At 46.6% G+C, this 13,669-nt stretch overlaps 1 protein-coding gene across 1 annotated transcript in view; it reads left to right on the forward strand.

The window, feature by feature from the left end:
* The first annotated feature begins 398 nt into the window (after window positions 1-398).
* Window positions 399-13,669, forward strand: part of LOC107106428 (leucine-rich repeat-containing protein 16A-like) — a 232,552-nt gene continuing 219,281 nt past the window's right edge. The window contains 2 exon segments of the mRNA XM_015406571.1: window positions 399-610; window positions 12,479-12,576. Of these exon segments, the coding sequence (XP_015262057.1) occupies window positions 571-610; window positions 12,479-12,576 (138 nt within the window). The 5' untranslated portion in view covers window positions 399-570.

The following is a 13,669-nucleotide window of genomic DNA, read 5'->3' on the forward strand; positions in this document are numbered from 1 at the left end:
ACGCCGCCGCCTCCGCCTCCTCCCACGCCTTCCGCCTGCGCCTCAGGCCAGGAGGTGGCTGCGTGAGGCAAGAGGGGAAAGCGGGAAGGAGGAAGAAGGGGAAGGCGAGCCGCAGGAGCGCAGCCGCCGCCGCCGGGAAGGGGGATTAGCGTGGCGGGGAGGCAGGCAGGAAAGGCGGGTGTCGCGGCGGGCACGCCTTCGTTTGGGGCGCCCCTGCCGCCCCTGGCCAAGCGCCCGCCCCCCTCTGGGCTTCTGTCTGCGCCCGGAATGAAGAGGCGTCATGTAGCGATACGCTCGTAAGGGAGCTCCCCTCGCTCGTCTCTCTCTTCTCCCCTCCCCTCCTCCCTTGAAGGGGAGGGAGGGAGACACCGGCGGCGGCAGCAGGAGGACTCTCATTCTTTCCCCCCCGCCTGACCTTCCGCCTTATATATGTATATTTTTTAAAAAGAGCATTTTGGAATTATTTTTATATACGCGCGTGCGGCGGAGGAGCTCGTAGTTGTCCCCAGGCGCCGGCACACGGAGACACGCACGCACCGCACGGCCAAAAATTACAAAAAAAGGGCAACGATGACTGACGAGAGCTCCGACGTTCCCAAAGAGTTGCTAGGTAAGCACGGCTCGTTTGGCGCTCTCCCCCCCCCCATTCAGGAACGCCGCTTAAGTGCTGGAAGGGGGAGGAAGGAGGGTCGATTCCGGCCGAGGGACGCGGGGAAGGGTCGAAGTCTGAGTCCCTGACCTCCCCGCCCCCCCCCCTTCGGTGTCACTTCTGTTAAATACTCCCGAGAGTCGTCCATTGGGGGAAAGGCGTGGTTGGGAAGGTGGACGGGCTCGTTTTCTCGGGGGGGGGGGGGCTTCTGTAAGGTGAGCAGCTTTGGGGGGCGCTGTTGCTGGAAGAGATTGGGGGGGGGGTACGTGGTTGCACGGCGGGTTTGAAAGCCCGGGAGAGAAGGAAGCGCCGCGGCGGGTTCGGCATTCGTATCCAACTAAGTGAAAGCGGCATTAACCCCTTGATTGCCGCGCGCGGTGTGAGGAACGGCTGCTCGCACTCTAACGCCAGCGTTTCCTCCTTCCCCCTTGCCTGATTGGCATTCGCCGTCGCAGAGGCAACCGGCAGCCCTGCGGGTTGTTCTGGTCTTCCCATCTGGCCCCTGCGAAATCTCCATTCCCACTCTCCCCCCCCCCTCCGGCCACCTTCATTTCTTAAATGCGTGTGTCAGCTTCCTTTTACAAAGCTTAAGACCTGAGCAGAAGGGTCTTTAACCCTTTCCTCTTCAGGCGGAGCGCTTGCAGAACAGGTTCCTTGTGCTCCTCAGCTGCTTGCTCCTCTGTGCGAAGTAAGACTGGTGGCGAATGGGGTGGACCCGCTCTGCAAGGGCTGTGTGCCTAGAGCATCTGTTGCTTGCCGCTCGCACGGTCGAGGAGGTCCAGAAGACCCTTGACTTTAGTGGGCCAGTGAGCAGAGCCGTCGTTGCTGGCCCTTGTTCAATTAAAAAACAGCAACAACCCAAAAGCCTCATTACAAATGTTTAATAGACTGCTTATCTATCTAATCTATCTATCTATGCTGTAATGATATTTTTTTTAACCTGGCCTGCCACAAGCACTTTTCAGTCTGGCTTCAAGCCTGGTTTGGGGACAGAGAGAGCACGAGTGGTTGTGCGAGACAGTCTGCATGCACAGTTTTGTTGGAGGCTGCTGAGATCTGCCAGCAGTGTTGGATGCTGTAGATCAGGGTCTCAGACTCATTTAAGAGGGCTGGATCTGATCTGTGTATCGCAGGCAGGCTACACTTGCTGTAAAATGTCAAAATGCAAAGAAGTACTGTTTTATTACTATAAAATTCAGTATTAATATATGAGTAACTTCATTAGCTGAAGATGTCAAGGATTAAACCTGTGAGGGCGGGGAGTGGGTTGAGAGTGATTCAAGGTGGGGTTCTAATAGTGCAATCCTGTATAGAGTTACACTAGTTGGAGCCTGTTGAGTTGAAACCCATTCTGTGTGGGATTGTGTGGTAAATACGTGTCTTAATGAGAGGTTGAACAGAGGGAGCAAGAGTGAATGGGATTCCAAGTACTCATAGAGGCAAAAAAGGGCCCTTTCTGTGGCTGACAGTCCTCCAGGAGTTGACTTGTGGGGTGGCCCAAAGCTCTCTCCTATGCTGTTTAATAACTATGTGTGGCCACTTAGTGTTATCCGGAGTTTTATTTTTATTTATTTAGCTTGTTTGATCCCCACTTTTCTCCCTAATGGAGATCCTGTTAACAACTCTGCGTAGTCGATTAGGCTGAGAGTGTGCATTTGGCCCAAATCCTCTCAGCAAGCTTCCATGGCAGAGTTAGGATTTGAACCTGGGTCTTCCTGGTCCAAATACACCACACTGGCTCTCATCGGTATCTATCTGACAGCCTGTTTTATATCTTTCATATCTACTAGCTGTTGCACTGATTGTCTGAATTTGTTGTTGCTGGTTTTAATGTTTACGGTATTATTTGTATATCTGGAGTCCACTTCGGAAGTACAAGGAAAAACAATGCACCAATATTTAAATAAATTTGAGTAAGACCTCAGATGTAGCAGTGCCTGTTGTGGAATGTTGCCTGAGGGCTGTGGTCAAGTGGCTAAGGGAGAACAAGCTAAAGCTGAATCCAGGCAAGACTAGAGGCGATGCTGTTCTGAGAGGGGATAAACTTACCACCACTGGATGGTGTAATTATGGCTCTGGTGGAAGCTCTTGGGGAGCTGGCTTTGAGGACTGAGAAGCATGTTGGTGGTTTTGGTATGATTGCTTTCTTTCAGTTACACTTTGTTAGACAATCTGTATCCCCTCCTGGCTGCAGCTGATTTTAGTCAGGGTGATCCATGATCTGTGAAACTAGGTTGCTGTAATATGCCGTATGTGAGGCTGCCTTTGAAGACACCTTGGGACTTAAATTAGTACAAAAATGACTGACTGGTTGATGATGAGAGTTAGTAAATTTTATTGCATGAATAAGCAGTGGCATACCTGGCTTATTTGGCACCCGTAGCAGATAGTTTTTTAACACCCCCTCCTCTCTCTCTCTTTTCTTTTTGCCGTCAAGTCTTAGCTAACTTATGGTGACCCAATACCGTTTTCAAGGCAAGAGACATCAGGGGGTGGTCTGCCAGTGCCTGCCTCCGCGTTGGCCCTGCTTAGCTCCTGAGATCTGACGAGATCGGGCTAGGCTGGGGCTATCCAGGTCAGGGCCCCTCCACTATATGACAAAACTATTTTCATTAATAATCATTAAATAAAATGAATAATAATAATGGCTAGAAAAGAAAGGCAGGCAGTAAAAATTTTATTTTGGTTAACTTTGTGTATATAATCATGGCAGTAAAAAAAATCCAAATTCCAACATGCTGTTCCATCACAAGAGCCAGCTTGGTGTAGTGTTTAAAGTGTTGTACTAGGATCTGGGAAATCCCGGTCCGAATCCCCACCTGTGCCATGGAAGCTTGCTGGGTGACCTTGGGCCAGTCACATTACTCCCAGCCTAGCCCTGACCTGGATCGCCCCAGAATAGCCTGATCTCCTCAGATCTTAGAAGCTAAGCAGGGCTGATGTGGAGGCAGGGAATGGGAAACCACCCCCAAATGACTCTTGCCTTGCAAACACTACAGGGTCACCATAAGTCAGCAGTGACTTGATGGTAAAAAAAAATTCCATCACACCACTCGTTTTCTGAGCAGGCACTTGGGAAGGTTTCTGTTCTCAATTTTGAAGCCCAAGAGCTGACCATCCCAAACATCTACATGGTATTTTGGAGAGTAGGAGCCTTTGTACTAAGTTTTACTGACTAACACTAGCCAAATCATCACAAAATAGCGATTGCAAACTTCACCAGGCTGGATGTTAAGGAACATGCTACCCTCACAAAGAAGATGCTCCATCCTCCATTTCCCAAAGTTAAACCAGAGAATCTCTGCAGTAGAAACTGAAGGTGGGTGGCATTTTTGCAAGCCCAACAGAACCAATGCAATGTACAGAGTACCCAGCAGTACCAGTGCAATCACAGAGTGACCAGCAGAACCCAGTGCCATTGTGGCAATGCCAGCTATGTCAAACACAGGAACAGAGTCCAAGTGGGGGGAGGGGTTGGAAGCCCAGCAGCACCAGTGCAGTGTACAGTGCCCAGCAAACCCAGTGCCTTCTGTTCATAATATTAACAAAGATTTGCTACTATACTACTCTTAAATATATTCTGTTACCAATCAGGGTAAGGATGGTTGCGGCATGGTCTGTGTGCTCTTCTTGTTGGCCATGCAGAAGGAATACCCTCTCTTTCCTTTCCTAGATTCCAGTCCAGGAGCACCTTAGAGACCAACAAGGTTTCAGGGTATAAGCTTTCAAGAGTCAAAAGGTCTCTTCATCAGATACGAGCAATGCTCCTTCTAAGCTGTGGAGTCTTGTGAGCAAAAATTCTACTTTGTAAGCTACTGACATTAAAGTTGTGAGCAAGTGATTTGGCTACTGCATAAATTAGTTGGCTCTGGAGCCATCCTTCCTGAGCTAAGACGAAAATCTGTGAGCCCAAGGCTAAAAAACTGTGAGCTAGCTCACACTAACTCAGCTTAGAGGGAACATTGGATACGAGATGTCAGATATCTGACAAATATCTCATGAAGCAAGCTTTTTGACTCTCAAAAGCGCATACCCTGAAACTTGTGTTGGTCTCTAAGGTGCTGCTGGACTCGAATCTAGCTCTTCTACTGCAGACCAACATGACTACCCTCTGTAACAATCCCCTTCCTTTGGAAACTGAAACCAAACAAGGTCTGTTCCCCCAAAGCAAAGAGCCAATAATTGCTTTCTTTCACATCTTAGATGCAGGAACTACTTCTGAAGAGGCCAAGAGGCATCACCTTTGCCTCTTCTGGGATCGCCCGTTCAGAAGCAGTTGCCACTGTTGCAGGATGCTTGGCTTGGAACTTCCCAGCATTTTGTACAACCTAACATCATTTTGTGATTGGCTAGTAGCATCATGGCTAGAAGCTGTTGTTAGACCCCTCCTTTACAGATCTGTCTAATCCCCTTTAAATCCTTCTAGCTAGTGGCCATCGCTAGCTGCCAATTTAATTCCTCAATGAGTAAAGAATGTAATGTGAATTCTTAACAAGAATGTAATGTGAATATCCAATATCAGGATCTAATGCTAGGAAAGACCTCATTGTACCATGCTCTTATCTCTTTTTATAACTTCAGAGGGGGAACTGGCTCCCACAGACTGCTGGTCTTGCTCATGCATTTTTTGGGAGGGGGGAAATGATCTTCTGCAATCAGTCACACATCTAACTTAATTTTAGATGCCTCTGACACATCCCCAGGGCTGCCGAGAGCCACCATGGGCCCCTGGATAAAGATGCCATCTGGGCCTCCTCGTATGACCCTGATCTAAACCAAGTATCATAAAGAAGCAAATCACTTGGCTTGCTGTTACCTGATCCTAGGCCCCAGTCACACGGAGCATTAGGCACGCTAGAGAGAAAGAAGATAGGTGGATTTTCCAGGCGCGATCTCACCGCCACATCTGGGAAGCGTAGAGCTCCCGTGGCGCACCCGAGGCTTCCCACTGAAGATGCGGGGTAAAAAACTAGTACCTCAGAGGTACTAGTTTCCGGAAACCACGGGGCAAGGGCGGGCGTCTGATCGCGTTTCCGGTGGTAGTTCCGGCGTCCGTCCATCTCCCCTCACAAAAAGTTTTTCCCCCCAAGTCTCCACGGATGCGCACAAGCACCCAACGGAGCATGCGCACGTTTCAGTTTAAAAAAACCCACAACCCCGTTTGTCGCGCCGCTCCGCTTCTTTGCCGCGTTGTGTGATCGGCACCTCCCCCCTAACCACGGGACCTCGACGGGACCTCAACCCAACACCTGATCGCGCAGTCGCGCGTTAGTTTGCTCCGGGGCAAACAGCCATGCCTCCCCCCCCCCGCATTTTCCTGCCCGTGTGGCCGAGGCCCTAGAAGGCTTTTTGCTATGCTGCGATTCCCAGCGCCCCTAGTGGCTGCAGCCAGAACTGCAGTTTACAAATAAAAGGGAGATGTTTAAGAACATAAGAACATAAGATGTTGGATCAGGCCAAAGGCCCATCCAGTCCAACACTCTGTCACACAGTGGCCAAAAATACAAGGTGCCATCAGGAGGTCCACCAGTGGGGCCAGGACATTAGAAGCCCTCCCACTGTTGGCCCCCCCAAGCCCAAGAAGACAGAGCATCACTTGCCCCAGAGCCCCTATCTATACCTTGTGGCTAATAGCCACTGATGGACCTCTGCTCCATATGCCTATCTAATTCCCTTTTGAAGCCGTCCATGCTTGTGGCCGCCCCCACTTCCTATGGCAGTGAATTCCATGTGTGAATCACTCTTTGGGTGCAGAAGTACTTCCTTTTATCCGTTCTAACCCGACTGCTCAGCAATTTCATTGAGCGCCCACGAGTTCTTGTATTGTGAGAAAGGGAGAAAAGACCTCTTTCTCTACCTGTTCTTTCCCATGCATAATCTTATAAACCTCAATCATGTCACCCCTCAGTCGTCGTTTCTCCAAGCTAAAGAGTCCTAAGCGCTTTAACCTTTCCTCATAGGGAAAGTGTTCCAACCCTTTTATCATTCAAGTTGCCGTTTTCTGCACTTTTTCCAAAGCTATAATATCCTTTTTAAGGTGTGGTGACCAGAACTGCACACAGTATTCCAAATGAGGTCTCACCATTGATTTATATAGGGGCATTATGATGTTGGCTGATCTGTTTTCAATACCCAGCATGTTTGACTACACCCAGCATGACCCCGGCTTGAAGTACCCTCCAGCTGACTTCCTAAGTCTGCAGGGGGGAGGGGGTGCGTGCATCCCCACCCCTCACACCCCTTGGTACACCACTGTGGATGAGAGCTTGAAACATCTATGTTGGCTGATGCTTTTATTTTCTAATTGCAGTTCAAAGTGTTGGTTTTAACCTTTGAAAGCACAGAGTGGACTGGGACTAGAGATGTAAAATTTCCGGAAATTTTCCCGGGAAAAAATGGAAATTTTCGGAAAAATTGGGAAAAAATGCTACATTAGCATTTCTTTTGTCTTTTCTAGATTGAAAGTCATTCTGTTACTTTAGGAAAGTCATTCTGTTACTTCCATATGGCTATGGAAATTTTTACTTGGCATGAAATTATCACAACTAGCATATTAAAAATATAGTGCATCCAAACCATTATTACAAACAGAATACCCACCCACATGCAAAAACAAAACTGAAACTTTTTTATTTTCTTCCGACAATCGCACCTCCTAAAGGAAGAAATGCATCTTGTTCTTGCATTGGAGAGTTCAGTTTGTAACCTAGGACTTGCTTGTCCTCAGTGCACAGAAATTAGATCAATCTGATACCATATATATGTATTTTAGAAATGATTTGGAAAATATTTGAACTTTGAACTTTGTCTTAAAATATTTTATTCATCATGTTAAAATAAAACGTTCCATAATCATTTTTTCTTTTTTCAATTCTTCCAATTTTTCGGAAAAAAACAAAAAGGCTTCAGGAAAAAACGGAAAAAAACCGGTTTCCCCCCGAATTTTTCCGTTTTTTTTCCGGGCCTTCACATCTCTACCTGGGACCCATGTGCTTGCTGGACCAGTTCTCCCAGTATGACCCCTTGAGGGTGTTGTGCACAGTAGGGGACACTTACAGTCGCAATGCTCAGGGAAGTAAGGATGGTTTCAGCTTGTTCTTGGGCTTTTTCAGTGGCAGTTTCAGTCCTTTGGGATAGGTTGCCTAGAGAAGTGCAAGAAGGTGTTATCAGTGTCAGTTTTTACAGGGGGAAAAATTGCAAGGCTGAACTATTTGAAAGCGTCTTTGCAAAGCGACCTGTTGCAAAGCGACCTTGATGTTTTGTTGTTGCTGGTCTTAATGATTATGTGCCAGATTGTGTAAAACAGCATGAAAATGAAATAAAGATGTTGTCCACAAAGTCCCCTGATTAAAGCACTGAATCCCATTGAAGTCAATTTGTAAGAACATAGGGAATGAGCAGAAAACCTGTATATTTTAGGGACCCTACTAGCAGAACTGTTTGGGAAATATTTTGCAACTGTGTTTCAGATTACATTCCATCTACTTCATCCCATGTAACTTGTCAGTATCCATTAAGAATCCCCAGCTGTACAACTCTGCTCTGGGGTTGCAGAAGGCACCAAAGCGATGGAATCTACCCTGTTTCCCCAAAAATAAGACCTACCCAAAAAATAAGCCCTAGCAGGATTTCTATGCATTTGTGGTATAAGCCCTAGTGTGTCTTCTTGAGAAAAAATAAATATAAGACAGTGTCTTATTTTCGGGGAAACACGGTATCCACTTTATCCCCTTATTGGGGCAATATAGTAAGCATACAGAATGCTGTGCATAGAGTATTTATATGGAATGGTAGATGCAAAAGTCATTCCTATTGGCATGAAGATTTTGGCATGATACAGCAAAGCAGAGTATAATGGATTCTTCCTGAACATAGGAAAAAGATGTACTTAGAAAAAATAAGCTCTTATTCAATAGTAGGAGCCATGTTATACTGCCAGTTATTGCTCTCAGTGGACCCTTCTATTGTACTATCTGTTGGTCATGTAAGTGAAGTGGAAGCAAAAGGGAGACTTCTATCTAGAGATGTAGGCCTGGTGCACATTGGTGTTGTGGAGGGAAGGGGAAATGCAGCATGCTCATATAACTGTGTTCCACACCCCTTTTTCACAGCAGTAGAGTGATCTGGTTGAGGGAGGGAGAAGAGCAATTTTCCAAGAGCATTAAGATATGAGGACTATAATAATGGAAGTGTTAATGCTTGTAAAAACAGGTGATTGTATAACTGTCTGAACAGGGTAGAGTATTAGAGCTAAACTTCAACATATGTATTTAATCTCAAGCTATGGATTGGAAAATAATTCTTGATCATAGATCCACTTTTAAATGAGTACAGGATCTTAACAGTAGAATGCTGGAAAATAAAGCTACTGGAGTTATAGCAAGACATACCTTATATTTTACACTATTTATTATTGCTGGGATGAAATGTATGAAGAAGCAATATATTTCAAAATGTAACGCATTTTAAAGTGCTAGCATTCAGCTGTTCTTGACATTATATAAATGTTTATGTTCTAGTTGGAGAAAATGTCTCAATAGATTTTTATATAACATTAATATACAATTAGGAACTACTGCATAGGTTATCCATTAAAAAGTGGTATTGTCATTCATGGCTAACAGACAGTAAATGTGCAATATAGCACTACACTACTGTTAGCTTTCAGAATTAAGGCTTTTTGTGTTCTCTGTGGGTCCCCCTGTACCTTAAGAATTGAGGGGAAAAATCCCTTCTGTTTCACTTGTGGAAGTACCTAAGTTCTCTGTGGATCAGTTTGCATGAGTGATACCTTGCTATTCTACACTGTAGGCTAATGTGTTATAAGAGACGTGAAGCAGGATGCATTCATTAACTTGCATTAAGGTGGTCATGGAAACGCACGAACTTTGCCTAAGTATTGCATCTAATGCTGCTTCAGTTTTTGGCATTATCTATAGATAATATATAATACAAACGGGGACCCACAAGGAACTTGCAAGTTTGGAGAGTGGAGGCAACAGTGGGGGGGGGGGAGCGAGCTCTCCTGAGGCATAAGAAACTGCATTGGTCTGGCAGTGGGTAGGTGGTAGAAGGTAGCCTGGTGGCAGGGGGGGGGGGGGGGGGGGCCCCCACCACTTGCCTCTCTCTCCCATCCTGCCTACAATCCACTGCTGCCAAGTAAGTCAAGGAGGAAGCCAGGAGCTGCAGAGCTCACCTTTTGCCAGCCCCTGGGAACCTCTTGCAGCTGCTGCTGCTCCCAACTGCTTCACCACTGGCTTTTGAGGCTGCTGTCCGTCTGGACAGGCTCTGCTTTTCCAGCAGCAGCGATGCAGCACTTTCAGCTGTGTTTTCCTTTGGACAGGTCATTGGGAGTGTGTCTGTGCTGCTTGGCCACAGGGGGGGGGGAAGGGGCAGCAGAGGCTCCCTCCAGTGCCCACCCACCTAAATTCCAGCTGGGCATGCAGGGAGTGGGGTGGCAGTGGCCAGGCTGTGAGTCATGCTGGCCCTGGGGTAGCAGGGAGTCTAGTGGTTCCAACAGAGGAGCTGTTGTCTGCATGTCTCCTGTGTTTGGGAGTGATTTAACCCCCCTCCATTTTTTTGAAGGTTTTAGATCTTTCTGCAAACCTGGGGGGGTCCCCCAAGTTCAGAGCAAAATCTCCCTTCTGTCAGCATGGCCCTGATTTGCAGCTTTAAGTATCCACAAATCAGGACACACTTGACAATTAGACTATACAAGTGGGAACCCGCAAGAAAGTTGTAGGAGCAGCCATCCTATTAATCCAGCCTTTGCTTCCTCCCTGCTCCCCACCCTTTCCCCCCTCTCTTTCTGTTAGGATTACCAGGTCTGGTAGAAATGCCAGTGTGTGTGTGGGAAGTAGTGGATGTTCTGGGAGCCAGAAGTGTTGCGCCCCCCCCCATGTGCTGATGTCACCGGACATGATGTAGGCATGTTGGGGTGACACTCTGGGTTTTGTGCAAATCTCTATGGTAAAATTACCCTCAAACCATAGAGTTTTGCCCAAAAACCAGAGCGTCACCTTGGCATGCCCACATCGCTTCTGAGTAACAAAGGCATGTTGTGTGCAATGTTCCTGATGGGGGGGGGGGATTTCCTCCTGCTGGCCAGCTGGACAGTAACCCACAAAACTGGGCAATCCCCCACCTCCCAACTGGGGAATGGCAACCCTGCTTTCTGTCTCCCACCTTCCCAATGTTTTTCTTTTTCTCCCTCCCCACAACGAGCACTGTCACTGATTTACTCTCTCCTTCTCCAGTTCCCGGTGTCCCACTGTTCTCCTGCCTCTCATTCTCTCTCCCCCTCCATCCTTCTCTTTCTCTCTTCCTCCCTTGGCTGCTGCTGACTGCAGCAGTTCCTCCTCTCACCCACCCCTCATGGAGTGCTGCTGCTGCTGCTGCTGAAGAGGTAGCAAATGCAAGCCTGGCTGCCAGCATCTGTTCCCCCAATATGCATTTTTTAAGTTTTCAGATTTTTCTGCAAGCCTGAGGGGGGGTCCCCAAGTTTGTAAAACTATCTGTTTTCTGTTAGTGTGGCTTTGATCTGGAGATTATAAATATCTGCAGATTGGGGTACATTTGAGATTAGATATATGGTGGTTGTGTGTTTGTGTATATTAACTTTAACAGTTCTATAAGATGTTAATGTTATTAAAGCAAATATATGCTGCACCAGAGATCCCAGTGTGGTGCCCACGGATGTATTTCCTAGTGTCCGTTTCCTTCTTTTCCTAAGACTGTCTTCAGACAAGCCCAGGAGGCAGGGAACACCCATTCAGAAATGGCTGCCATTATTATAGGAGAAAAGCAGGGAGCCCTTAAGGACCTGTAAGGTTTACTTTACTTTCTCCCATATCCCTTTATCTACACTGCTTCCTCCTTCTCTCCTTCTGGCAGCCCCTGCTTTCCTCTCCCCTTTACCTGCTTGTTGGGTAATGCATGTACAACTACATCAGAGATGATGGTTTCTGAGTTGTCTGTGTGTGGTCTTCTTCTTGAAGAAATCACTTTAAAATTTCTAAGAGCTTGTTGAGAATGAGTTACTGGAGACAAGCGAGGAGTTGTATTAGGATGAATACAAGACCAAGCATCAAAATGCAACAGCAGTAATTCTAGTGATACTGTTGTGAGGGGCACATCAGCATGGCAGGTTTTCATGCTCTGATTTTGGCAGTTCAGTGCTAAACTGGAAATATTCCTCAGAATTTTTGAAGTGGAGAATAGTTATATTCATGCCTTCAATTGAGCAGTGCAGTCTGCCTGCAATCTGGACATTGGTTTATGTGTATTTCAAGGACTGATACAGATTGTGCACGTATTGTTTCTGCAAGTCTGCGATTAAATCACTAGATTGATAGTAATCCTATATTTTGTATAGGCCTTTCTACATTTGTCTACATTTTTCAGATAAAGGACATCTACACTATTCTAGTGTTAGTTTATGGGGTGGTACAACTTGTGCTGTTCTTCCACTGGAATTATTCGATTTCTGAAATGTAAGAGATCCTGCTGTACAGTGTATGTGTGAATGAAGCTAAACCTTTGTTTGAATGCCTCAGTATCAGTCAAACTAAATATAGTTTAACTCATGCCTATTTCTTATGAGAGAATCAAACCTATGATTTCCTCTTTAAACTTCACTGAGCAGAGAAGCACACTCCTCGAAATGAATGAGCTCGGTTTCACTTTTGTTGGGGTCATATTGGCGCGTGTGACCTCTGATTATTTAATAACAAGTCATAAGGCTACTTCATTGACAGTAGAATGGTAGCACTGTTGCATGCGTTTTTCTTCTTGACAATGAAAGTAATTTTGTATATTTTGCCATTTCAGAAAGCGTCAAGGATATAATTGGAAGGAAGATAAAAATTTCAGTGAAAAAGAAAGTTAAGCTAGAAGTTAAAGGTGACAAAGTGGATAACAAAATACTGGTAAGTACATTTTCCCCTCATTATTAATAGAAGTTACCTTTAGTCTCTAGAAATGTTGTACTTACTGCCTAAAAACCAAGAATGTCAGCTGTTTCGCCTAGATTCTTTCCCTCTATCTGTGGAAAAATCTGGATCAACAAATCTTGACTTGGTTTACCAGCCATCCAGCCATCCACCCATAATCTTCTGGTTGTCTTTGATGTTTTCTCTGCTCTGTCCTCTGTCCATTTATTTATTTTATTTATTATCAAATTTATACCCCGCCCTTCTAGCCAAGGCTGGCTCAGACTGTTCAGGCTCTGTTCATACTGGGGAACTCAGAGTAACCCTCTCCTCCATATCAGTATTCTGGGCTTTCAACCAGACAGAAACCATGCTACGCAGCTCAGAAGCATGACGTGCAAACTATTCCTTCCTGACCTGAGCGATGGCACTCTTCACAGGACCTTGGCCAGTAGATTTACAGAGGCCTCAAAATGGTAGTGGTTGAAATTTCCATCACAGCAATGACATTTGCAGTCTTGCAGGTTTCCTGCCTTCAGTTTCTCAGAAAGTATGGCATGCCTTAGACCAGGGGTTCTCAAACTTTTTAAACAGGGGGCCAGTTCACTGTCCTCAGACCGTTGGAGGGCCAGACTATAGTTTAAAAAAAATCAAGCCGTGGCGGGGCTTCACTTGCAATACAGACACACTTCCCTCCAGTGAGGGTCTCTCTTTCTGCCGCTCCACTCCAGCAACCTGCTAATTTAGCCCCAGAGTGCCTTATTGCAGGGCTCGAGATGAAGCGATGTTTGTCTTAGCTCAGGAAGGAGGGCTCCAGAGCAAACTAATAGATGCCGGAGCCAAATTACTGGCTCACAACTTGAATGCCAGTAGAATTTTTGCTCACAAGACTCCACTGCTTAGGGAACATTGCCGGGGGGGGCGCTTTCTCTCACTCTGCAGGCCCCAAGCGGTGGGGGCAGTGGGTGGGTGGCTCACACCGTCCGAGAGCCAAAGGCGGCGATGCGCTGCTGCACTCGTGCGCGCGCACACAGACACACAGGCTCTGAGCACGGCCAGCAGCAAATCCAAGTCCTCTGCCTCCCTGTGG

This window comes from Gekko japonicus, unplaced genomic scaffold, assembly GCF_001447785.1.
Source record: "Gekko japonicus isolate JY-2015 unplaced genomic scaffold, Gekko_japonicus_V1.1 scaffold1872, whole genome shotgun sequence".
NCBI lineage: Eukaryota > Metazoa > Chordata > Lepidosauria > Squamata > Gekkonidae > Gekko > Gekko japonicus.